The 26723-nt window shown below is 41.7% G+C and overlaps 2 protein-coding genes across 5 annotated transcripts in view; one reads left to right on the top strand and one right to left on the bottom strand.

Annotated features, from left to right (window-relative positions):
• LOC108101529 overlaps nucleotides 1–15407 on the bottom strand; it is a 28985-nt gene extending 13578 nt beyond the window's left edge. Inside the window, 2 exon segments of the mRNA XM_017205901.2 lie at nucleotides 3074–3600; nucleotides 14515–15407. Coding sequence (XP_017061390.2) covers nucleotides 3074–3594 — 521 coding nt within the window. The 5' untranslated portion in view covers nucleotides 3595–3600; nucleotides 14515–15407.
• A 5038-nt stretch (nucleotides 15408–20445) lies between these two features.
• LOC108101535 (diacylglycerol kinase 1) overlaps nucleotides 20446–26723 on the top strand; it is a 50473-nt gene continuing 44195 nt past the window's right edge. For 3 of the 4 annotated variants that reach the window (XM_017205914.1, XM_017205915.1, XM_017205912.1), the window contains exons 1-2: nucleotides 20446–20900; nucleotides 24761–24863. The gene's annotated coding sequence lies outside the window, so the exon portion shown is untranslated. Of the gene's footprint in view, nucleotides 20911–24760; nucleotides 24864–26723 lie in introns of all 4 variants that reach the window. The other variant, XM_017205913.1, reaches the window with a different exon arrangement.

Genomic DNA, 26723 nt, shown 5'->3' with positions numbered 1-26723 from the left:
TAATATGATTTGTTATCCAATGCTATCAAATATTATTATATTATAACCCCTACATCATTCAATGATCACATTTTTTCTTCAATGTTTTGTTTTACATATTCAAACTAATAAATCACAGTCTTAATTATTCCGATCCTTATCCTTTATTCACTCGAATTAATTTAGTTTTAAGTTTGCTTTTAGCTTTCAATCTCATCATTAATCAAGTTTTTTCGTAAGTCTATAAATGTATGAAATTATTTATATTTACCTACATTCATTGTACCCCGTGGCTACAATTTGGTTTCTATTTTAAGGTATCAATCTTATCCTAATCAAAGCCGTTTATATGAACTATCGTGGGTTTCATAAAATTATGAAGTAGCTTTAATCAAGTCTGCTGATCGCAAATGTCGTTTGCCTGCTTAAACTAATATCTTAATTTGAGTACTTCGAAACCTGCTTAGCTTTATTAATGGTATCTACACGATATTTACTGATCCTCGAGGGATTTATTTTCGTAATAGCCCCACTGATTGATTGCTCCTTCACGCAAATGCTATTATTGGAAATTCTAATCGCACGGCATTTGCATTTTCTCTGGGGCAGATTTGCATTTTTGACCGCTTGGCGCCAGTGGCATTGCTTTAATAACTCACTTACGATCGGTAACAAGTCCGAGGTTTGGTTCTACCATATACTATATTTGCACTCGCATAAAGTTTCTCACTGGGTCAACGCTGGCTTTTGGCCAAACGGAATGAGTGCTGAGCGTTGCGTAATAACGGTTGTTGTGCTACCAGATATTGAAGTTGCAACTTGGCTGGCTGTTCTTGGACGGCAAGTCGGTGCGTTACGCACCCAAAAAACTGATAAGTTGCGGTCAGTGGCGAAGTTGACTGGCGAGTGTTGCTACGCGAACAGATTTTCTTTTCATTTTTTTTCCTTGGTTTTTTTTGGTGGCGCAGCTACCGATGCGTAGTGGCAACAGCAGGCATGGATATCGCACCAACAGAAGCGGCAAGGTTGCCTTCGGTTCATGAAATATTTTGCAATCTTTGGGCTGTATGGTATGTTTATTTTGTTTGTTCGAACTGTGTTAATTAAAATGTTCAGCCTCGTTTGCATGCACGGAACACTGGTGGACGGGCAGACCGGCGGACCGGCGGACAAGTGGACAAACGGACAAGCGGACAAACGGACAAGCGGACAAGCGATTTTGGCGGACTAGCGGACACATCAACTGTTTTTTTTTGGGCCCGTTAGCAAACACTCTCGTGTGGCCGCTAATCGTTGTTGACTGCTTGCCAAGACAAATTACGGGCGACTGGAAGTTCGGCAAGTTCGGCAAGTAAGTCGCGATCTAGCCGTCTATCAATTGCAAATCAATCAATGGGCCAGCTCGGTTTTATTGCAGCGATTATATCGCTGATTTCGCACATGCTTGCCGCTCAAGATGGATGTGTTGCTGGCTCTGCTGGTCGGGTGGATTGGCTAAACGCCGACCTTGGCATAAGCCAGAGATATCATGCCCGGTGGCCTAGGCGGTCTCAAAAATTGAATACAAATTAGCGACGAGCATCGAGCTTCGACAATTGATCGCCGGCTAACTGCATTGTTGGGGGCTAATGGGACAATGGAATCGCATTTGGCCAAGGTCGCCGTGGAAGAGCTACTGTGCGAAATCCGCTCCACTCGGCATTTAGTTAGCATGCGTGAGCGGTTAACGCAAAATAAGTATCAATCCAACGCCGACTGAATCGCAAATCGATTCGCCAAAGGGCGGAGAATCGGAGAGCTTTGACCTTCAGGGGGGGAAAGAGCGCAGCTCTTTCCTTGATCCGCTGCGAATAGATTGGTATTTTGACAGCATATCGCCGGATTATCTTATCATGGCTATCGTGCTAGTGCCTCATTTCCATATTCTGGCCCGTGCAATGACCAAAATAGCTGAAACAAGTTGCAGACCGAAACTATCCGCCAATTAATTGAAATCGCTGTCAATACACAGCACGACTTAATGCATATGCATGCATCACATATAAATATATATCTTACATATACAGATACTCAAGTATTTATTTTGTATTTTTGATAAATATTTCAAACCAAAACGGGCTCCGGCTCTCGGCTTTCGACCTTCGGCGATTCGAAGATCATGTGCCGCCGGTGGCTTCTTTAATTTCAATTAATAAACGTAATTGTTGCAGCTGTCTGCAGTTGCTGCTGCTGTTGATGTTGCTGTTGCTGCTGCTGCTGCTGTTGCTGTTGCTGTTGGTGATGACCGCCGTCGAGTGTTTGCCAAGCTTCTCTAAAAACAACAAGCTATATGCACTTATGCATGTACGTATATACATCTGTGCACATAAGAGAAAAAGAGGTGAAGGCTGACAACAGGCGCCAAAAACCGCATTGCTCGATGCAGCAGCAGCAGCAGCAGCAGCAGCAAAAGCAGCAGCAACTTGAACTTCACTGGCACTGCAGACATGATTTACATAGTGGCTGTGGCAGCCAATCACCAACCAAGCAACCAACCAACCTGTTGCCCTGGCCACGATCTCAGAACCATCTCTCTGGCAATCATAATCCTCATTTAGGGCAACACTCCGCCGCTGATTGCCATCCGGCTTAATGCGGCGCTAATTGGCTGGCAACAACATAATTACAAAATATCGCTGCCTGCTGCTCGAGTGGCTGCAACCGTGAAGAGTTGCGTCCGTAATTGCATTAACAGCGACTAGGGCATCCGATCTGCTTTGATCCCTCGCTGCATCTGGGGGTTTCTCGCCCCCGCGCCCTCCACTTCCTCCCCAATCCCACTAAAGTCAAGGTCGCCGACGAGGCGATGAAGGCCACTGCTCGGTGATGGGTATCCGTACCCAAGTGTTTGATTTGGTGCTCTCTTCTAGGGGCTTTTTGTTTACTACTTACATTTCTGGAGTGCCATACTCATCTCTATATAAATCTAAGTTAATTAAAAAGCTAAATAAATAGGTTTTCAAAGCATTAAATCTATACCGTATTGAATACAAATGTTGCTCAATTGTTTTATATTATAAAGGTATTAGAGATTGTGTTTGGTATGTCTGCTCACCTTTGATACTTGAGCATGGCTCGCGGCAGCAGAAAGTTCTCACTGCTGCCTTTGGACGCCAACTTCGATGCAGCTGCTCCACCAACTGCGGCAGCTCCACTCGGCGGAGCTGCCGTAGCTCCTGATTCGCCTCCTGATCCACTTCCACCTCCATTGCGGGCAAAGAAGGCGCCCAGTCGCTGCAGATAGGCGAACTTGTTGCCTCCAGCGGACTCGATGCCCGCGGAGTAGCTCCTCGTGCTGCTGCTCCGACTGCTGCTGCTACCGTTCCTGCTGCGACTCCTGCTTTGGCTCCTACTTTGGCTCCTGCTTTGGCTCCTGCTCCTTCCCTGACTCCTGCCCCCCGCCTCGTCGTCCTCCTCGTCGTAGGGCAGCACCTCGATTGCGTCGAAGTCGTAGGAGTTGAAGTAGGCCTGCTCCCGAGTCCGCTTCACCTGCGCCGCCTCCGTCACGTGGTCCGCGGAGATGTCCGTGCCGCTCTTCTTGCTCGCCATGCCCGGTGCACTCTTGCAAATTGGCATTGCCCTCTGAAAGTGCAATAAATTAAGGTCAAAACCAAAAAATTATTTATACATATAATAGCGATTAAAAAGTTGAATATAATTTGTGTTTATTAACTTCCAGGGATTAAATAATTAAGATGATGGTTTAAAAATGTTGCTTTAAAAATTGCTTAAAAGTATTATTAAAATTTTATTCTAGTATGAAAATGGCTTTTAAATTATATCTCATTTCTATATTTTTGTGCATGTAAAGAAGAATACAGAAAGCTTTCAGTTAATCAGTTTACTAAAATGTTCTCATAAAAAAATGGATTTGTCAAAAAATTTGATGAACTCATTAAAAATGGCTAAAATTAAAAACTTTTGGTATTCAATGCGGATTTTCAATTGAGGAAGTGAAACTATTTAAGCACTTAGTATTTTTTTATAAGAACCGATTACATAAATTCCAAACTTTAAACACAACTAGATGTTGGTTTATTGAGGGTTATTAGTGTTTGGAGTAAGAAAGCGGTAGCTTGCACAACTTTGCGCTGCGGATTTTACGGCTTTTTCAAGGGGGGCGCCTCGAATGCATCCGCTGTGGCCAACTGGAGCTGCAACTGGAAGTGGAACTGGTTTGGCGCTTTGCAAGAATCCACTTGGTGGCCACGTTGCATTCAGGCGGGTGTGGATGCAAGTGTTTTTGCCTCGCTCATGACTTTGCATTAATTAGCCAAAAAGGGTTTTGCGCAATTGCATAATTTTGTGCAACGCGTGTTGCCTCCCCGGCGGTAATTGATGGTAACGTGGCTAAATGCCAGCCGACGAATCGACGACAGCACGCCCCCAAAGCCGATGATGCACCCAAGCACCCAAGTGCACTTTTCACTTACGTGAAATGGGCAGTTTAGTGTCTGATCGATAGATAAGTGCGCCGTGCTGACAGCCCCATCATCGCATCGAAGAGTGGCTATAGTGGCTATACTCGCCGTGAATAAGTTCCGCCTTATCGACGAAGAGCTGACGAGACAGCAGTTTCTGCGGCCTGAGCTTCAGTCCCTGGTGTGGCAATCAGCAGTTGTTATGCCCCACAGACTGCAGACCCCTCAAAAAGCACTGAGTGATACAACCCACCCGCCAATGGCCGAAATCACTGTCTACCTATGCAACCCGCCCAATTGCCGGTAATGCCGCGTGGGTCCAAAACAAAGGTGCCACTTTGGCCTGTGGTCCATTTCCCTAGTTTCTGGTTTTAGTCGATTGCATGCAAATCTGCGGTTTTTTATGTAACTGACAGGTATGGATTTATGGCAATATCCCAAGTAAAATCGGGAGATTTCATTTAATAATCTCTGTACAAATTTTAAATATGTGGATAAAATTCCTTGTTCCAAAAGTTATTCTGGCTAACACTATAATCATATTTTGGTTCATATACAACTTTTTTCAAATCAAAGAAACTCTGAAAACTTGAAGTATGTAAGCAGAAGCTAATAACATAAACTACAGATTATAGCCACTGTAATTTATAGAGCTGCAGTTCCAAAGAATACAATTACGACCCCACCGAATCCGAATCTGATGGGTTTTCTTCATAAGTTTGCGGTTGAGTTGGTCGCCATCACTTCACGAGGCTGATGAGGCGCCTCGATTGACGGATCTCTGTGCCAACAGCTGCCATAATCGCAGCGATAATAATGGTGCTGGATTAATCGGCGATCGTGTTACCATATGCCGCACTGGCGCACCGTTGCTGATGACATGCCACATGCCACATGCCACATGCACATGTGTGCCATGGTCAAGACACCGAGTTTTTCTAGTTCTGCTGCCAAAGTGACAACTCAAAGTTACATTGTCGTCTGCCACAGCACTCACGCCAAATAAAAACGGCGATGTTAAACACAAACTACAGTTGGCAACTTCGAACGCTCAGCTGATTTCCGTTGGCTTCACATCCAAGCCAAGACAAACCCATCAAACTGGATCGGTCCATCAAATCGGAGGAGCCATTCACTCCATGGATGTCATCGCATTATTATCGCAGCTAGTCAAATGCAAATGTTGCACAAGTTTGGCCCAAGAACAGAGACACTCGCCTTTGGCAACACAATTGACTTTATTGGGGTCTTTCTCTATTTGCTGGCCAAACAACAGACTGCTGAAGTGGAAGCCACTTGAGTTATGGAAATGCGAATATAAATACTGGGCATTGGGACGTGGGGGTTTTATTTATAGCCTGCTCTTCAATCAGAATGCCTGCGGTGGCTTTTGATATTTTAATGAGTCAATTGCCCGAGCTCGTCGATCGGAATCGGAATCAGATTCGGCGACTAAATTCGAAGGGGTTGCCAAGCGGTGCCTCCGCCTTGACTTATTTGCCATGAATTCATCACTGCGGACGGACGAACAAAAGACTTAAGCGACAAACTCGGATTGCAAAACTCTAGCCAAGCAAATCCGTAAAGAAATCTCCGCAAGCGCGGCCGATAAAAAAAAACCACAACACAAAATCTGCATTGTTTTCCAGCCGCATTGCAAAACTGCGTTTTTGCTGCTAATTTACACTGCCCTACAGGGCACAACATCGCAACAGCAACATCGCAACAGCAACACGACAGCAGCAACTCGCAACATCAGCAGGCAACACCTTCATTTGGCATGCGGCAACATCAAACTGCATTTACTAGTTTACCAACTAAAAACAGAAGACGAGGCTTTAAGGCCTTGCCTGAAATGCTTATCGAACTAACTTGCGACATGAAGATGCAACACCTGGTCTTCCCTTTTAGCATCTGTTAATTTACAAGAGTTTCTCTTTAAAATGGGGAATGGATACGGAATTAAACAATATGCAAAGGTTAATGGATAATTAAGTAATTAAATTGAGCTTAAAGGTTTGTATACTTTTTAATTTGCTTATAAGGGTTAAATTCTAATCAAATCATTACTTCATTTTACCCTATTTTTATAAGTATATATACTAAGTAAATGTTGTTTGTTTAACCTCAAAACACACTAAAACATTCCACTAAAAACAAAGTTTTAAGCTCGGAACTTGGTTTTTTAAGGTTTAAAGACTTAACTGGAAGTTATAAGCCATTGAAGTCCGAAGGTTTATATATTTGTTAACAAGATTTTTAGTTAATTACAACTTTGAATTTATGCAAGGCTTTCAGATTCTACTAAATTTGAAACCTGAAGCAACCTTTAAACTTAGTGTTCGGTAGGTTAAAGGTCATGTCTTGTTTTTGTTTCGTTGGCCATACAATGCAATCTAAGCAGACAATGCCATTCATTTCCTCGGGAAAACATTTAATACGATTTCCTTAAAAAGAAGTACTATCGTATCAGCTTTATCTCTTTTTGAAGGGAAATAAAATAAAATAAAGACAGAGCGCTTGAAAATGAATTGAGTAAGACCTGTGCTTGACTTTAAGGGCGCCTTAAGCCATTAGATATATTGTTATAAAAAACTTTACGCCTTCCCTCTCATTATGTCCGAGGCTGTTGGCCAGTTGCCTCTCTCATTTCGGCCAGAAGGTGGTGGCTTTTGGGCGTTCATGGCTCGTTGCACCACCCACTCCGCAGCACCACCGCCCCGGCAACCCACTAAGCCCGTCAACTGTCGCCGTTTGTCATTGAGGCTGGTGCCGCCGACTGACGCAAAACCTCTAATTAGTTGGTCTCAAAGAGACATTTTGCAACGATGATTGCGGCGCTTGGCGGCAATTAATGCCTGCACTGCCCGCTGAACTGAACTCATAATTGCGTTTCAGTGTGATAAAAACGCAGTGGGTTAATGCTAATTGCAGACGCATTAGCCTCTCGTATATACATATAATACTTTTCGCTTTGGAAGTCATCTAATTAGGGTCTTTGGCTCAGATTGGCGGACTTTAGAAAGCCAGCGACTGGCATGTAAATGAAAGTCATACCAAGCATAGAGATAATGAAGAGGATTATTCCACAAATATATGTTGTGTAGCTAAATATAAACCAAATAAAACACATGCTTTTTTAGATAATTCGAATAGTTGGTATATTTATAGACAAAGGGCAAGAGATATTCAAGAACCCCCCTAACTTATCATACTCCTGCACTTCAAACTAAACCAAATTATAAATATATTTTAGCAACCCACACATAAATGAGTGTTTCCCTTTCTTTTTTTAGTTGTTATTTCAAAACCTACACTCCACATTTGTAAAGCAATTTGAAATATAACTGGTGTTCGGATATTTTCAAGAAACAGATAAAAGCCTTGAAGATATTGTAGCCATCTTCTCATTCTATTTAATTAGTCAAATATTCATATACCATTTAGTTGTTAGTAATTACCTCGGTAGCTTCTGCATCTAAAGTCATTCTGTATTACTTCATATATTATTTAAAGTCCCTTACACAACGGCACGTGCTGATTGATTGTTAATTCCCCCGGCAAATCCCTTGGCCGACAGAGTGCTATTATAAAGTAGTGATTTATCCAAGTGTGGGCCATCAAATCAACGCGCATAAATTAGATAACCGCCACCATCTCCCGGGCCCAAGTAAATAAGTTGTAAAATTTAACGAGCATAATTAAGTGCAAGCTCTGGGAGTTGCCGCGGCTGGTGTTTTGGCCAATAAATCGCAACTGGCAGCCGCCTCGCGGTGCTGGCCAAAGATTATGTAAATGGCCCACAGCCACTCGGCCAGTTTCCCTCGAATATTGTGTGTGCAGTTTCGGATCGGATCAGATCGAATCGAATCGAATCGAACGGGGTCCATTAGAACCATGGCTGCCTTGTTGACATTAGATAATGCCGAGGGTCGTCAATTTATGCTAAGCCGAACCTTGAACCTTGCCCTTGAAAACCCAAATACTTGGCGTAGTTCCGTTCATCATCGCATACTCAAACAAATCTACTTGTCAATGGATGCACGGAAAAAAAATATTTGATCATTTTGAACTCTAGATTTTGTTGTTATTCCAATATATATTATATATTTTTTTTTGGAATTTTTTATTTCAAATTATTACAAGCAAGTATCAATGCATCTTTAAGTGTTTCTATTAATATGAAGTTACTTTAGTGTTCACTTTTTGTGTTGATAGTACAAATGATTTCAAGTTTTTCCTTTCGAAATAGACCCCTTACAAAGTAATAAAAGTCTTAATTAATTAAGTGGCTATCTTATATTGATAGAGCAATATTGTTTTTTGTGGTGTAATAAGCAAGCTGTTTATTTCGTCTGTTCGATTGTTTTGGTCGGAGGAGAACGCTGGTTTTCAATTAACCTTGCCTGGCCGCATTGACCATCAGCGACGCTCTAAAAAATTCGGCTAAAGAGCAGAAGCTCCGGCCCAAAATAGAATGGCCAGACATTGAACTGAACGGAAAACAACGGCTAAGAGAGCCAACAGCTAACAGCTAACAGCTAAAGGCAAATGGCTTTGTGTATAAACAAATGCGAGGCAGCAGGGCAGCCGCGATGAACGGCCGCCAATTATGCATGCACATCAAGAGGAACTCGCCGCGCTGCCAACAGCTGTTGCACCTCCCCACTTCCCTCCCCCTCTGCCTCTTCCTCTTCCCCACTCTTCCTCTTCCCCCAGTGGAGTTAATCCCGCCGAGCGGTTCACTCAAGCGGCAATCACCGAAACCCTCCTCCCAAAAGCCTAAAAACCTACCATCCTCAGCTATTTTCCATTGCACTTGCCATTTGGTTTTCCTTTTGTTTATTCAAAGTCGTGTTGCTGCCACGGCAATGTGTTGTTGGTGTTGTTTTTTCGGTGTTTGGAGCTCATTTTTCCAGTTTTCACCATTTCCCCAACTTTCGCTCTCTCGCAGCAGCAGCGAATAATTTCGTCTAGATTTAATTAAAAACGTAAATGGCTTAAAGAATGTTATTAAGGCAAAGAAAAACAAAAGAATTGAAAGAACTAGCTTTTTGTATTTTGATTACACTTTCTACAACCTGAAGGAAAATGTGTGCTAACACGTTGAATATGTGTAATCCTTGGAGAATTGCGAAACAAGTTGAGGGAATGTTTACAATGTTACATTTAAAAAATAAAAAATAAATAAAAAATATTTAAGGTTGAAGTAAAGAAATAACTTCGAAATATATAAATTGGACACTAAAACAGACACTAAAAAATGTTTTCTTTAGTTAAGAATATGTGTTAACAAAAATAACCCTTAAATCATTAATCAATTTGGCTTTCGGAACTAAAATTCCTTAGACCAACTTGAATTTTCTCTGCCACTTCCATCCACTTCCACTTGAAGGTCTGTACAAGTTGTCATATTAATGTTCGGGTTTTAATTAAAGCAAAAAATCCGAAAGAAACGTTAAGCCGGAGAATCGAGCAAAGGCATATAGACACAAGTTGTTCATAAGTCTCCTTCCAAGCTGCTTGCCCCTTGAAGGGAAAACATTTACAGCTTAATCCGAGTAAACACACATGCTGCCAGCTCGGCACGAAAATGAAATTTGAAAAAAGATATTAGACTTCTGCTCATGCAGTGCGTTTGCATTCGTGGGGCTTAAACTAGTTTTGCCTCTTACACTTTTTTCCCGGGCGTCCGAGAGCCATTGAAAAGGATGTTCAGGGGCTTAAATGCTGGGAGGTTGCCCTGCGAAATGCGAGATGCGAGATGAACCGGCTTTGCGGCTTGTTGCGGGTTGCAGGTTGCAGGTTGCAGGTTGCCATGTGCCACTTGACGCACTCCGCTGCTGCAAGTGGGTGGGTTTTGGACTGCTGAGCACCGACCGACGACTGACAACCGACAACTGTGCAAACATGGCGAATAGAACCAACTGGCGAACCATGTTGGGAGTCCACTTCGGCACCCAAAAGGTTTATCACCGGGCCACAAACGCTGGCGGGCTCTAGGCTACACTCGAAATTTATTTTTTTTGCATTGCGAAATTAACGCCGAAACACTGTCGTTAAGTTCTGCAAATAAAATTACAAAAATTGTGTATATTTCAAAGTAACGATGTACTTCAGTGACCCCGATCCGCGACTTCAAACCCGCAATAAAAGTGACTGCGGCTACAGTTTTAGCTTCCAAATTGATTTACTAAACCAGATAAATTTTATTTTACGTATTCATTTACCAATTACAAGGATTTTCAAAAGCAGAAAGCATATACATTGAGCATTTGATGACTCTTAAAGACCATAAAGAACGTAAAGATACTTTCTTACTAGTTCTTAGTTTGCATGAGAAACTATTAACTTTTTCTTTGACTTACTACTTTAAACCTATTTGTATTACTTGAATTTATGTAATCTCGAACAGTCTTGGGCAATCTGCAAGCAAATTTGAGTGGGAATTCGCATACGTGTAGCTCAAAATTCCCCCAAAATCAATTTGGGGCTTGCTAAACGACTGTTCGACCTGCAGAAGTAACCAAATTTATGATTGGCCGCCGAGTTCATTTGAATACACTCATAAGCATAATCTTGTTTGAGTTCAACAAAGCGGCGGAGCACAGTCAAGGTCAATGGCAGTGGCCAAGTCAGCATTTGACATTTTGTGTTCGCCAACACAATAAAGAGCCGTCATAATTGAATCTCGAATCCAAATCTCGAACCTCGGCAGCAGTAACAGCATCGGAAACATCAGCAGCACCAGGTTTCCGCTGGCAAGAGCAACAAGTGCGGCGATAACAAGTGCAATTTATTGGCCGCCCTTTGAACTTGAAAGGTTGTGCAAGGCGGTCGGATGTCCGTGTTTTTCGGGCCAGCGAGAAATGTCCAATTAATTGGCCCTAAACGAGAAAGGGGACACCCTGCAGCCCGAAATCAGTAACCCAATCAATTTCGACCCAGGCTGCCAATTAGGGAGCATTTGTTTCGGATGCACTTGCAGCCCGACATTCGACATCCAAACTTGTACGAGTGTGTCCATGTGTATGCTAATGTGTGTGTGGAAACGGGTTTATGGCACTTGGCCAGGCCAAGATCCATTATGATGGAAATTAGCCTCATAATCGTAATAGTGGGTTTCGGGTTCAAGTCTGCCGTGGTGGCCATTGTGTGGCTGTGGCTGAGGCTGAGGCTGTGAGCCAAATGAAAACAATTAAGGCTGTTTAAATCAATTGAGAGCTGATGTATCGATGTCACCGGATGCCCTGAACTTGAAAAATTACCATTTAATTCGCCCGCTCAATGCGTTTTGTTTTTGCTTCGATGTCCATTATTAATTCGATTTTAATGGCTCCAGATCGCGAATCCAAATCCGATCCAAACCCGATTACCCGAATGCTAATGGATGTGGATAGCACGGCGAGTGTTTGCTGGAACTTGTTTCCAATTGAATCTCAATCTTAAGTTTTGCTTAATTAGTTGACACGCTTAGAACAAAACAGCCAAACAGCCAAAGAGCCAATTAAAATAAAAAAAAGAAAGGCGACGCGAATGGCAATAAATTATATTTAGCTTCGATCTGCTCTGCTTAAATCAGATTTCTGTATCTTACAATCTCGAATCGGAGGGACATTCTAATAAATGGATCAAACAGACCATAAAGGCGATCGTTTGTCAACCAGTGGGGCTCGTTATTATCAGATAATGATGATATATTCGCCAGATCCTTAGCTTGGCACTCGCTGGGAGTCAAAGCTCGGAGCTTCATGGATAATTACTTGGCTTTGTTTATTTTTAAATATTTGTTTAATATTTTATTTTCGACTGGCCGCGCTAAACGTGTTTTGGCCATGTTCTATGCACGAGCTTATCACTCCTGACTGGTTTATCGCCAAGCTTGAAGCGAGTTGGCTTGAATAATGCCCAAATGCTTGAATTTGGCCCGGAGCTAATTCCGGTTCGACGAACCTTTCACTTATTGGAGCTACGCGAATTCCACAATTCGAACTGTTAAATAATCGAGCTGAGGTGCCTCGCTTGATTTGATCTATTGTCGTCATTTATGGTTGTTTCAGCAAGTGGATTTATCACCCACATCAGGTGAATCCCTGCTGTCTCTAATAACTATCACTATCAACTTTAAATGGCAAATGCATTAGATGTATGGAATTAAGATTTGTTTGTGCTAATTAATAAATAAGCGTTCTGCTCAGTCCTAATTTGCATTAAAAACCCACAAACAGCTGTGCACTAATCTTCTGCAAATGTTTGTATGGCTCTTAACCTCTTTCTGCCCCAAAGCCATAGCCTCTGGCTGTTCATGAACATTTTGGCAAACCGCAATTAGTAATTGCCGGAGTCTCGACTTGCAATGAACAGCAGAACCGCATAATGAAATTGTGATATTTATTCGCCTACTTTATCAATGCCTGCTCTTGCTTTTGGTTTTCAATATTATATTTATTGAAGCTGCGCGACGAGTGTGTTTGTCAATGACCGCATTCATTCATTAATATTTTAAGTTTGTTGGCTCATTAATATCGCCGAAGCTGAACCCAGGCAACACCCACAATTGCTGTTGTGGCCATTTGGTTTTTCTCTGCTATTTATAGACACCATAATTGTGGGAGATGCGCGCACTGTTTCGCAATAGGCACATATGTTACAAACATGTAATATGATTAATTATCGTTTTCGAATCGAACATTTTAAGCATCACTTAACAGTTTCCACTGCAAATACCGGGGTGTTAATTGAAATGTAGCTCCGCTGCATCTCTTCGGCATCCACGCCCATCGCAGACATGCCCACATCCAAATATGAATATTCACGAAAGAGGCGAGCTCATCACATTGGGTATTATCTAATTCAAGCTTCGTTTGAGGCGTTTGTTTGGGGCTTTTATGCATGATTTTATATCTGTTTTATATGTGTTCATCCATTCAACTGGTTTCGCTGTCTCCCAGTTTGGTGAAACAAACTTGTTATGAGCTTTCGACGCTGCTTAGTCAGCCAACTAATGCACAAATCTTAGTGGGAGTCTTTGGGAAAAGAACAGCGATCCCCCCAACTAGAAGACTTGGCCGATGAATCAATTTACAGCCAATATGGCATGACTGCGGATGCTTATAGGCCGATGGGGCTAATGAATCGCTTCCACCTGTCACTTTTTGGACACACCGCAGACCAAAAGACGCTCATTCGTTGTGACAGGAATTTCTATTTATGATTAGCCAAACAGCCAAAACCAATCCGAACCGAACCAAAAAACCAATTAAAGGTTTAGTCTGAGCAGAAAGCATCAAGCGAGTGATTTCGACTATTTGAGTGGTTTGAAGTGCAGTTGCTCGAATTGGGAAATTTAATTAACGTGGAAGTATGCAAATGCAAATGTAATTTGTAAATAAGTGCACCGCAATTTCAATTTATTTGCCATTGAAATGGCTGAAATTAAGTGTTTGTTGAGCCGAATACTTTGCAACTATGTAGGAGTGCAAAGTGATTTTGAGGGCTGAAAACAAAGTTTAGTTTTTATTTTAACAGGTGTATATATTGGATATTTTATGCGTTTTGTGGGTTATGAACAGATAATGGAAAGATTAGCTACTGATGTAATATTATTATTATATGTTTTATTATTTGGAACAGTTCAAAATGTTATTCGTTTCCATATGAACAAAAATATTTTAGTACAAACTTTAAGTACAGAATTTGTAAGACTTTTGTATTTGTCATTAAATTCTTTATTTTCTAATAAAGATATTGGAAGTGCACTTAAGTTATTACCACATTCCTTTACTAAAAGCCAGAGTATTCAAGTGCACTAATTAAGTAAATCTTTTGCTGGACTGGAATTTACGAGGGTCATTAAAGGCCAGGACAACATAAAACAAAATAAAACAAAATAAAAACGCTCCATGGGTTTGAACCCGCGTCTGCGTTTCTGTTCTATTTGCTGTAAATCCTTATCTAATTTATGCAAATTCCGTATCAGTTTAATGACACAAGCAGCGACGATTCGAGCACGATTTGCGGCGACTAATTTGTTTAATGGTAATTAGCTGTAATTGGTTTATGTTAATTGCCTCACCTCACACGGACTTCGGTGGGGGATAAAGTACGTCCCTTGGCCAAATGTCGCTGTTGTTGTTGTTGTTTTCGGCCGAGTTGCATAAATGTTTAACGGCTAAAAGGCGCGCACACACGGGAACATAGAAATTGGTTAGCAACAATTGCATTAATGGGCTTTAATTGCCGAAACGCACACTGCCAGGCGAAACTTGAATGCAAACTTGTTCGAAAAAAGTCAAATGGTCAAGCTGCCCAGCGCGGGGCTGATTAAAATTTTGTAAAAACCGCCACTAAGTCAAAATCTTTCGGCGCTCCGTCTCCGTTTTTATCTCGCGTTTTTTTTTCGGGGGGGAGGACAAGCGGCATGGGCGGGAAAAGCGGCCCGAGTGGGGAAAAGCGGTAAAGGGGACAAGAAGCCACCACTCAAATATTGCAGCAGCAGCGGGAAAGAAGAAGATGAGCAAAGCGCACGCCAAAATCCGACTTATGCAATTTCTTTTTGTTTATTTCCAATTTCTGCCTCGGCACCTTCTTCTTCTTCTTCTTCTTCTTCGTTTTCTCTCCTCACTTTCCTTCGCTATTGTTGTTGAATGCACATTTTACTCCACACACACACATTTTCGCTGTTTTTCGCTTATTTTTTTTGTTTGCTGCTTGCAGTTTTTGCTTTTTTTCCCCGCGAAATTGTGTCAGAATAGCAAAACTGGAGTGTTTTCTTATTTTTTTCGGCTGCTGCGCGTCACTTGTTAATTCGATTGCACCGTGCAGTCGCACGAAGTCTGCGTGCAGGGCTCAATAATCGCAGCGATCGACCTGCGACAACCAGCAACGGACATCCAACAACCGACAACCAACAACCGACAACGAACATCCAACAACCAACAACCGACAACGAACATCCGACATCCAACAACCGACGCGAACGACTGTCTGGAAGAAACTGAGCGATGCGAAGACAAGGCGAAGAGTTTGGCTGACTCGGTCAGTCGGTTGCTTCTTGTGTTTGTTGTTGTAGCACTATATTTATACACAGATGTGAGGTTATTGCCGCGATCACGATAAACGGTATTCGGGCAGATCCCGTATTTTGCATACTTTTTGGCCGATTAAGGGGGGAAATACAATTAGAAGGCCTGAAATGAGGGCTATCTTTGGGAGTGGATTGCAAGTAGAGTATTAAATGAATCTTAGTGATTCTTTTTGCATGTTATTGGGTAATTATTGAGCAATAAAAATCAGTCAAGTTTTTTGAAAAATATTGTAATTAAGCCCATTTATGATCAATAATGTGGAGTCGTGTTTTTAGGGAAGGACTTTGCGCCGTGCAGTCTCCAGGTCCAGGATCACGACTTAAACAAAAAAAAGCAACTGGGCTTTAAACTTAAAGGTACAGCGCACACCATGAATTAAACCATATTTAAAAAAAATTATTTTTCCATTAAAAAATTTTAGGTTAAAAAAAAAATTTCACAACTAACGATTTTTTTTTGACTTTGATTGTAAAAAAAACATGTTATAACAAACAAATATGAAAAACCGCTATATTCATGGTGTGGAGAATTTAATTTCAAACATAATGCAAAAAACCGCATTCGATTAAAATAAAATCTCTGACCTGTACATTGCACGGCGACTTTGAAAACACGACTTTTCAGGAGAAGCGTTTAAAGTTTACTTTTGTGCATGTCCGCCATATGACACACCCTCACTAAATTGCTTATAACTTTGAAAATAAGTACCGGACGGCTTTATGCTTTTAAAGGCTTATTCCCAGACATATTTAGAGTACATTGAGCCAAAAAAAATTTTTTCGAAAAAAAAAAATTTCTAATTGTATTTCCCCCCTTAAGAAAGTTAGATAAGATCTTCGAAAATGATAATCAGCATTACACTTGTGGAATATATATTGATAATGATTGTTTATATAATAAAGTTCCAAAGTCTAGTTTTACTGACTACTCTTCATCAAGGTTACTTCACAGATTTTTGTGAATTGAGGTAGGGCTTACATACATATTGCCAATAACACATAATTTTAACAAAATTTCGAAAGCATTTTTGTCTTGCTTTACGACATTAAAATATATTTTTTATTCGCATTTTAATGGGACAAAAATTACATTGCAAAAAACGAAATAAAATAATTTATGAGATGTTGTAAAGACAACAAATTTTTGAAATCGAATATTTTAATGAATTATTCCCACTCCCTGCTATCCTTTAAAGGAAAGTAACAAAAAATGCAAGCTTTTAAAAATTTAATAACATCAATTCGAAATTTTTGAAAGGTCATCAATCACCTCATTTATAGCGATTTAAATAGGCACTCCTACAGATTTACCCACCATGCTCTGAAATAATAAAACCTTTATGGGTTTTTATTGAATTTTAAGAGCTTTAACTGCCTGTTCAATTGGCTCACGCCCCCTGTTGACATCCGCATCCGTTTATAGCCAAAATGCTAACCTTTAAGTTTAAAGAGCGCCCGAAAGTATGCTCCGAATTAATGGGGCAACGTCTCGCCGCTTAACCGCACTCACTGGCGTGTCCATAAAAACAGCCAGCCAACAGCCAACAGCCAGCACCACGCTATTTGGCCTCTCAGTACTCAGTCATTTACCCATTGACGTCACTAAATTAAGCACTGAGGGGAGGGGAAGGATGGGCAGCGCACTGAGTGCAGCATCCTTTGGGCCGAACCCTCCATCAAAGTGGAAGAAATAGCGCATAAAACAATAACCAACCAAATGGCCAAGCACTCGAGTGCGGTTAGGCGAAATTTGTTTCCTTTTGTCGAGGGACTGGGAAGTGATTGAAAAGTGGCATAAGCCGGGAAATGCTGCACGTGCTCTTGATTCAATTAGGCCACCGAAATGTCATTGTCTTCCTTCCGTGACCTTTGGCCACCGAACGCTCAGCGGTCACCTGGAAGTTTGTGCTGTCCTTTTAGCTATTGCGCACGCGGGAAATGTTTACATTTAGAGAAGCTTACATTTAATGCACTTTTTGTATTTAGTTACAAACGTAGTATTACATAAATATGAGCAAATTTAAATATCTATTTTAAGAAGACACCAAGTACTTTGACTAATCCTAATTACGATTTTTTTTTTCAAAGGGAAATGGCTTTTCAATTAAAAAATGAAATTATGTTGTTAGTCCTTAAGCCACCATATTTAAATCTAATTAATTTAAAAATATTTGTTTGCTTTGTAAGCCATTTTGAAAGGAATTTAAACTAATTAGTTGTATTACTAAATGCCGTAAATACTTTTTTGTTCTAAGCTTGTCTATAATAAATATCTTCTTAGCCAACTTTGCTACCCAAAAACAAAGGCAGCAGCACTGCAGCTGGCCAAGGAATTTTGTTTGGCTGCTTGGGTCCGGTCTTATGTCACCGCCGTCTGCGCATGGCTTCCTTTTCTTGCAGCGGGACGTTAAATATCAAATCCTATTTATTTGCCAATTTTACATTCGAGTGCACAGGCAGCAGTGACGTCAGCGCTCCCATAGGCGCCACAGCAGAAGCCAAAAACTATTCACACCGACACGGAGCACACCAACACACACACACGCACACACAGCCGGCCCAAGGCAGTGACAAAAATGGCAAAAAAGAAACGCATAATTTCATTACCAAAGCTCGGGGTTTGTTTTCAATGATGTCATATGGTCGCTGCGTTAGCCGGAAGTCCAAGAGTCCTTGCTACGCGCAGGCGCTTTAATCACTCTTTAATGGCTCTCTCTTCGGCTCTCTTCGGCTGCAGCTCTTTTTGCGAAGTGCTCGTGACGTCACGGTTCTCTTAACAAAAAACCCACCATCCTCGAAGTGTTTTTGTGTGCGGGTCAGCAGCTGTTGTTATGGACGTGTCTTTAGTGGTTCATTTGCTACGATTTTACGCCGCCCGATGCTTAATGTTTATCCCCAAAGCCCCGTTACTGGTTACTGGTTGCCAGGACATCATCGGGATTGGGATCAATGACCCCGTGGCGCTCGAAATTGAAATATTAAATTACCATTGGGCAAAGCTGGCTTTTTGATAACATTTTGCAGTAATTTGTGGGGAATGTGTTTGTATTTGATTTGCCCCAAAGGCTTCTGCCCCTCCATCTCCACCTCCACCACCACATGTAATGTAAGTCAAACAGTGTGCAAATTTTCTTTGTCAATACTCGTAGCCATTTGCCATTTCCATTTACATTCGCCATCCCCCATTTGGCCATTAGTGCAGGGGCATAAGGAAAGCCAAACAAACAAATTCCGAGTTAAACAAGCAAGGATATCCCCCTTGAAGTCTGCAGATACGATTGACATTGACGCAGAAGTAAAATAAATCAAAACACACAGTACTCCTGTAAATGTCAGGCGGGTTCGATAATGCTCGTATTCCACCGCCAGCATGAAAAGTTTTCCTTGTTTTTTTGTGAAAAGTCAGAGCAGAAGAAGAACAGAAAGCCAGGACATAACCGAACGGAATCGCTGCCTGCATAACAAATTTATCGCCGGAAGTGATTTTCACTGAAATCCAATCAATAAAAAATTATGCTACTGCTAAAAATAAAGGAGATTCGGCGGCGGCGGAGGAAATGGAAGTGGAAGTGGAATTGGGTGGCCGAGTTCCGCCGAAGAGTTCCAATTTCTGGCACAGCTTGATGGCGGCTGCCTGGAAGTAGGCAACGATAAAATGGCAACGCTTTTGCATGCCCATCTCACTGATTGCGACTGTGTGAGTGTGCTGTGTGTGTGTGTGTGTGCGAATCAGGACTCTGGACGCCCGCACAAAAACAAAATGCGAAATGGGGGCCAGAAGTGGCAATCTGCTGTAAAGCGCAGGAAAATTGACGCGAATTTTTATGCGTAGATCCGCAGCAAAGGCAAAGGGACGGGGAAAAGGAAGTACTTTTTCGGCAGTACATAAGCAATTTTCTTAGCAGCATCCGGCTTAATCCATGCTTCATATGGTTCCCATTACGCTTCACAGGGATATTTTTGATGAAATCGACAAGCCGAGCGCAAAATAATTGATTTTTGTCTACACATTCGCTGGAATGCGTCGCCTTTTTTGCAGTATCACAGATTAAAAAAAAACCGTAAAATAAATTAAAAAGGTAACGAATTTTGTTGATTTTAGTTACCTACTTATATTGGTGAATTATTATTTATAAAGTTTTAGACAGATTAATTTTCATCCTCATTTTCATTTAAAATTGTATTCTAATTGTTTCTCTTTCCCGCATAAATTTCGTCCAGAACTCAGCATAACTCCACAATAATTAAACATAGCCGAAAACAAAGTTTTGTAATTTGAAATTGCCGAAACTTTGTCCAAATTCTACGAGCTGCTTATCGGGAGAACCGAAAAAGGCACACAAACGTATTCCCCGACGAAACTTTTCTTGTAAGCATTTATTTACATTAAAATCCCAGGGGGCGGGGAAAACTCAGCGGGAGTTTAAGTTATGCGGCATTGTAAGATAACATATTTCCAGATAAATCAACAGAGAGCCCAGATCCTGAGGCACAACAAAATCAAGACAAAAGAACAACAGGGAGAGCAAAACGCAGTGAGGCAGAGAAAAGTGTAAATAAACAAGAAGGGCAGCGAATGGCCAGCTGAAATCTGGCCAAGCGCAAAGGTTATTTGCTAATTTATGGCCAGGAGTCACAAAAACAGCCTATTATGTGCTGTATATATTTAACACGTGCAATTGGGCAAGTGGTTCGCAGTGACGTCACAAGATTCGAGAGCTGCTGATAAGAAAATGCATTAATTGGCTGCCACTGATTTAAGAGAGCCGCTCAGCTGGTGAAGAGCCACTAAGAGAGAGCGGAGCCATTGATAACAGGGAGAAAGCAGGGCGAGAGCCGAAGAGAGAGCGCGAAGAGAGAGCGGGTGGCCGCTATAAAAGAAAGCGCCAGTGGCCGCAGCCCTCACTTCGTTAGTGGACGTGCCGGCGATCGCATCGAGCGAGGAAGAGCTCCCCGAAAATAGGAAAACGCTCCTCAGTTAACAAGAAAAACCCCAAAACAAACCATATATTTTTGTAGTAAACATAAAAACAAACAAAAAAAGAAATACCTCAAAACCAAAACAAACCATAAAAGAAGAAATGAAACGTAACAATGTTTAACTTTCGCATTTACGCAAAGACATAAAGATATCAGAAAACACATTGTAAATGACATCAAAGTGAATGTAAACAGCAACTGCTAAACATTTGCCAAGTGCCGTAAATAAGCGTGAATAAATTACAATTACACGCGTCCAACTGCGCAGCAAAATATGCTAGTGAAAAGTGCCACAACAGCAGAAGGAGCCGCATTTCCCAGGTCCTCGCCTGCAGTATTAATTTAAGCCACGCCAAAGGAAAGGCAGCCAAAGAGCCCAGCCATCTGCGGAAAAGGTGAGCCAAGGTGTGTGTACGTGTGGTGCCCCCAAATTAACCGACATCCAGGAGTGGGGACAGCGAAATGGGGAGCGGGTTCGAGCAACTTTCTTTGGCCCGGAATATGTAAATTTTCAGACACCTTTCGGGATGGCCGGAGAATCCATTCCATCAACTGAAAAGAGCAGCAATCAGCGGGGAAAGGCAAGAGCTCACCGAAAATGCCGATGAAAAGCCAGGCGAATGGCAAATGGCGTATGATGACATAAAGAACCGGGAGCGGGAAATGTAAATAAATAATGGCCACCGCCGCTTGGCCCGCGGCACACTTAATTTTTCCCGGTGCCAGTGCATCGTGTTAAGCATCCCGAGGTGCAATTACCAAATGTGGCTGCATCCCCGTTCCGAGTACATATGGCCGTGTTCGATTATGACCCCGTTGACAGGCAAATGTTTTCCGACACATTTCCGCGAAACTCGCACAAGCCAGAGGGACTCCTTTGCCGCAACCAAATTGCGTGCAGAGAGAGAAAGTAAACAATAAAACTCGTCGAAAGGTGCTGAATTTTCATTTTAAATTCAAGTGTCACTTTAAAAACGAACGACCTTTGTAAATTCTTCTTGACTTTTACTTTTTACCTGCCTGCCATATTTTAAATGCAACTCAAAAATCGATCTTTAAACCAAGAAGTGTTGCTTTGAAATATTTTTGTGAAATCTACTCAGAAATACTTAATTGGAATTGTCAAATTTTCGTTCTCTGCAGATAATAATTTTCGGTCAGAGACCATAATTCGCGTCTCGCTGAAAATTCGATTTTATTTCTCTTTTCATTAGCCTTTCACTGCTGGGAAGAAAAACGACTTTCCAATTAAACGCGCTTTTCGCAATTCGCGGAAATTTGATTGCGTATTTTTGGCATTGTCCAGGCAGATGCCCATTTTCATTCCCATTCCCATTTCCATGCCGATTCCCATTATTGATTGCTTCACGCCGGGTCGAAATTAGGTTTATTTTGTTGAAAACAGTTTCGAATTATTGTAGTTTATGGGCCGTATTACCCATTTCATTGCCAATGGCAGAGCAGTAAATGTTTTAATACTTAAATTGACGTATTGGCGGGGAGTTTACGGAACAGGGACTGCTCAACTTATGCTCCGCGCTTCCATCACGTTCCCTACTATATATACTCGTATATATGTATATATGTTCGCGACCCATCAGAGCGTTAGTCAATTTCCATAATTAAAAGTGTCAAGCAATTTGCTCAACGTCCGGGAAAAGGCAGGAGCAACATGGGGCAACATGGGGTAACATGGGGCAACATCCGTGACATGGGAAAAGGAGCAGACAGTTGCCAGCAGGCTGGCGGGCGACATGTCCTGCAATTTGCTTCTGATTCAATTATTTTTGCCCATTCATTTCTCGCCCCCGTCATCCTCATCCTCCTCTCCCTTCCCCTTTACCCTTTCCCCCTTTTGCCATCTCACCTGGAGCCCACGTGCATAATTTGATTTTGCAGCACAAAGTAAACAAATTGGAGGCCAAAGTGCATCAGACACCAGGGCGTATGCTCGATCTGGTCGCTTTTTCATCTCCGTTGGTTCGAGGTTCGTTAAACTAAATCTCCAGATTCCTTTGGTCACAGACAATTGCTAGTCGTAGTGCTACAGCTATTTGGGTGATGTTTTTATCTGCACCCTGTCCGTTGTCGGTCTAATTTGCGATAAACCGACACAAGATTGCAGCTACTTTATTCAAATTATGTGATAAGCCGCAGCGTCGCGCAGCCAGCAAAGCAAACAAAATGGCAAAAATAGCACGAAGCTCGGAACAGAAATGTGACACAGCCCCCAAGTATCCCAAATATCCGAGTGCCCACACCCATCCACTTTTTTTTTTCTTTATTATTTACTTTTTTTTTTTGTGTTGTGTGTGCAGCACGCAAATCAGTGAGGCAAGCATTTTGCCCAGGGGCGTGGCGTTCGCATTGAAGTCGCCTGCCCTTTTTCCCCTCCGCTTTTCCCCGCCTTTTCCTCGCCCGCGGTGAGATACGCGATACGCAAAGAAGATACGCGGCACAGCTCACAACACACAACACACAACACTAGGCAGCCAAGTTCAGTTTTCAAAGTTCGTCATAACAATGGCTCCGCAGACAATGCGAAATTTCTCTTAAGACTTTTTGTTAGCCAAGTTCACCAGCATAAAATATTCGCGGTATTAAAGATGACCTTGAATTTTCATTGAAATAAATTCTATGTTGTCATATATTCTTTCGTTTTCTATAAAAAGTCAAGGCCACTTAACATTTTGGCTCAAATTCAGCGAATATTTTTATTTAAATAATTGGCCTCAAATCTGCTTAATTGGGTTTTAGTCACCATCGTTAAATATATTTATAAAGCCCACTTATAAAAAGCCGCAATAATTGGTTTTTCCCATTTCAATAATTAAAATGTAGCTACTCAAAATATAATTTTTGTTCGCTTCTAAAAACTTGCAAAGCAGTTTAGGGTGTTTTTTGGGCTTTTTTGGTAGCTAATCTGTTGCCCAGTGTAATGGAGCAACGAAAAGAGCCATTCGGCTCTCTGTAAATTTCATTCATGTCAGCTTTTTGTTTGCCCAACGCTGATTAGAGGAGCAGGGAAAATCGAGGCAGTGCTGGCAGAGATAATTTGCGAAATACTACAGATATAGATATGGCGATGACTGCTAACGAGCATTTAATGGTAGCGACTTATCGCCCCTCCAAGTGCGACTAATCGAACTTCGACTCCACTATTGCTCCACCACTGCTCCAAACAACCATATTACGCATACGCCCCGTGTGCTGTGTTCTGTGCTGTGCCGTGCTAATGAACTTCCCCCAAGCTTGATTAAAATGCCATTCTCCACTTGGTTAAGCTCTTCGGGGGTCTCGAGCCGAAATAATTTCAATTTCACACATTGAACAACACACAAATTATTTCAGCAACAAACTTTGATGTCAAAGTTTTGCACTATTCACAATGTTTAACATATGTTCTGTCAGGGGACTCGGGTCTGAATGGGAGGCGGATGTATATACCTACAGCAGAGCACAAAATAATAGCTTGCTCTAGCTTATGATAAAGATTTCACTGGCAGTTACATATTATATTCATTTTAAATAGGTAACACGTATCATATAATTATACATTTATACAAACATTTATATAAATAATATTATGTTCGCTTTCCATAAATAAGAGGAATATATATTCCTATGTATTGTGCAATAGATAAAGATAGATAGAAAAGATTGAAAGTAAACCCATTTGGCTGCACAGATTTAGCAACATTGTTACTATTTGTGGCACCACAGCTGTTTCTGCATCCATCCGCCCATATGCTACCTATATGCATATATATAATTTGGCATTGTTTGCGGTGGTGCAGAGAAAAGTTTTCCTTGCACTGTGCAGACGACTCCATTAGAATGAAAAATGCGTTCAGACGACCGAAACTTCCACGTCTCTTGGATATTAAGATAAATTTATTGCAGCGCAGATTCAGAAACTCGGGGAGAAACTTCAAAGACACAATCACCGCTCCAGGATTTGGCCAAGAACTCACTGTATAAACACAAGTTGCAGCTCTGTTTGTTGGCCAAGTTGGGTGCCTTGATTAAAAGTGAACTCCTGAATTGAAGTATGTATTTAGTTCGTCGGTCCATCGCAATTAGTAATTTGGGCAACTCGACCTTTAGCACAATCTTGCCTTTGTTTTGACCACAAAAGCGATTAATACTCGTATTTCCGACGCAAACTGGTTTTGTTTGCCAAGCCCTATCTGATGTTTGCTCAGTAGATTTCCTTAGAACTTCCGTTGACTTTTGTGTGTTAATTTGTTTGCAGAATGCACTAGACTCACGGAGGAAACACCCCATCTCCTGTCTCTTTCCGGCTCCCCAGTCGCCGTCCCTTTCTTTTGAAGCGCCACGGAGAAAGCAGCATAAAGGTATGTAAACACGTATAAATAGTCAAATAATTCGCTTGCCATTCGGGCTCATCAAAATGTAAACAGTCCCCTTCCTCTGGGGAACAACATAACTCTCGTATCTCGCATTTCGTATCTGTACACCAAAGAAAATTTTAAGGCTTAAGTTTTAATTCCCAAAAAGTTCCCAACGTCTAGACTTAACTTCTGGGCAAGTTAAGGTCACAATTTATTTAATTTCTCATTTGTTATTTATCAAATGAAGTCCGAACACATAAGATAGTTGAAGGTTACCGAAAGATAAACTCTTCGAGAACGAAACGTTCTTAAATCCGATTTTTTTTGGGCACTTGTTTTCTCAGCGTATCTGTATCTAAATATGTGTCCGTGTATCTTTTTCTGTCTGGGAAATGGCTGTTAACCCTTGTTTGGCCCTGCCTGCCGGTGGCCCCAAAGGTTATGCCAAACATAAATTATTTGAGCGCGTGTTCAACAGAATGTTGAATAAATAGGAGTGCGGCCTGTTTGCGCTGTCATAAAATGCAAAAGGCGCCTGCCGAGAGCCGTGTAAATAATTTAATTCATTTCGTTGGCACTTCTATCAACTTGTATCCAACTATCAGCATAATGATGAATGCGTGTTTTGTGGGGGGGCTACTTTTACGGCACATAAAACACTAATAGGAAAGCCATTACAAAAAGGGCGATAAAAGTTGCACAAATTATGGTCGTAAAACAATTTATCAAAATATGTGACATTAACTGCCCGCACACACAGCCATCACACGTCAATCATCGAAGGACATGCTCATTAGGCGTGGCCCACCAACACTCCAGTATTTTCCGTGCAATAATTATCCGATCCCTGGCATATTGAAAAGCGGAAATAGAAATAGAAATACAAATAGACTTAGGAGTAGAAATAGAAATAGCAAATAGATGTTGAAATAGCTGCGGAAATGACACACGGCCATTGTTGGAGCCCAACAGCTCCCGATGTTAATGAGATGCAAATAAGGCTCATGTGTGAAAACGATTTGACCGACTTGGCATTTGCCGTTCACCATTTGCCATTTGCCATTTACCATTCAGCATTCGCCGTTCACCATCCACCATTCACCATTTGCATATGTCCCAGATGCGGATATGCGAGTGCGGCTATGCGAATAAGGACTCGGACCAGAAGTAGAACCAGAAACAGAACCAGAATGAGAGCCAGGACCTTTGGCATACGAGTATTTGCGCATTACGGCCACAAATACAGCGGCGCTGGCGAACACAAAGTGACGGCAATATGTGATAATGGCGTCTGACAGCCCCGTCATGTGTGTGTGTGTGTGTGTGTGTGTGTGAGTGAGTGCTACAGAGGAGTGAGTGAGTGTGTGTGGGACAGGAGCGGGTGCTCGGTCCTTTGTGGGGAAAGTGCTGCTTTGGGGCCTCGTAAATGGGCGGAACACAAGGACGCCGCTAATCCAAAGTCCGTTTCGGGATCTGCCATTCCGGGTTAACGTGCTGTGAAAACTCGTCCTGCAACAGGGAGTGTGTGTTCAAAAAATGGCCAAGAAACTTATCGGCCGTACGCAAATGATGACAAAACACGTCAGCCGAACAACAACAGTTTAACTTGATCCCCATTATGGCTAAATTCGATTTCAAAATACATTTTAAAGTTGAAACGAACATTTGTTTATATTTGATAGCTGGAACCTTCTTGTTTGAGATTTAAAATGATTTATTTCTGACACAAGAAGTAAAACAATTCCTTACAAATTCAATTTTTACAATCAACCCATCTTAATAATCGAATCGTGGTTAACACACCAAAGAATTCTGCACTTTTATTTATTGTGTTCGAAGGGTCGTTGTTTGGTTGCCATGGCA

The sequence above is a fragment of the Drosophila ficusphila genome, unplaced genomic scaffold, assembly GCF_018152265.1.
Source record: "Drosophila ficusphila isolate 14025-0441.05 unplaced genomic scaffold, ASM1815226v1 contig_414, whole genome shotgun sequence".
Taxonomy (NCBI): domain Eukaryota; kingdom Metazoa; phylum Arthropoda; class Insecta; order Diptera; family Drosophilidae; genus Drosophila; species Drosophila ficusphila.
Note: the sequence above shows the minus strand (reverse complement) of the source record. Positions and strands in the feature narration are given on the sequence as shown.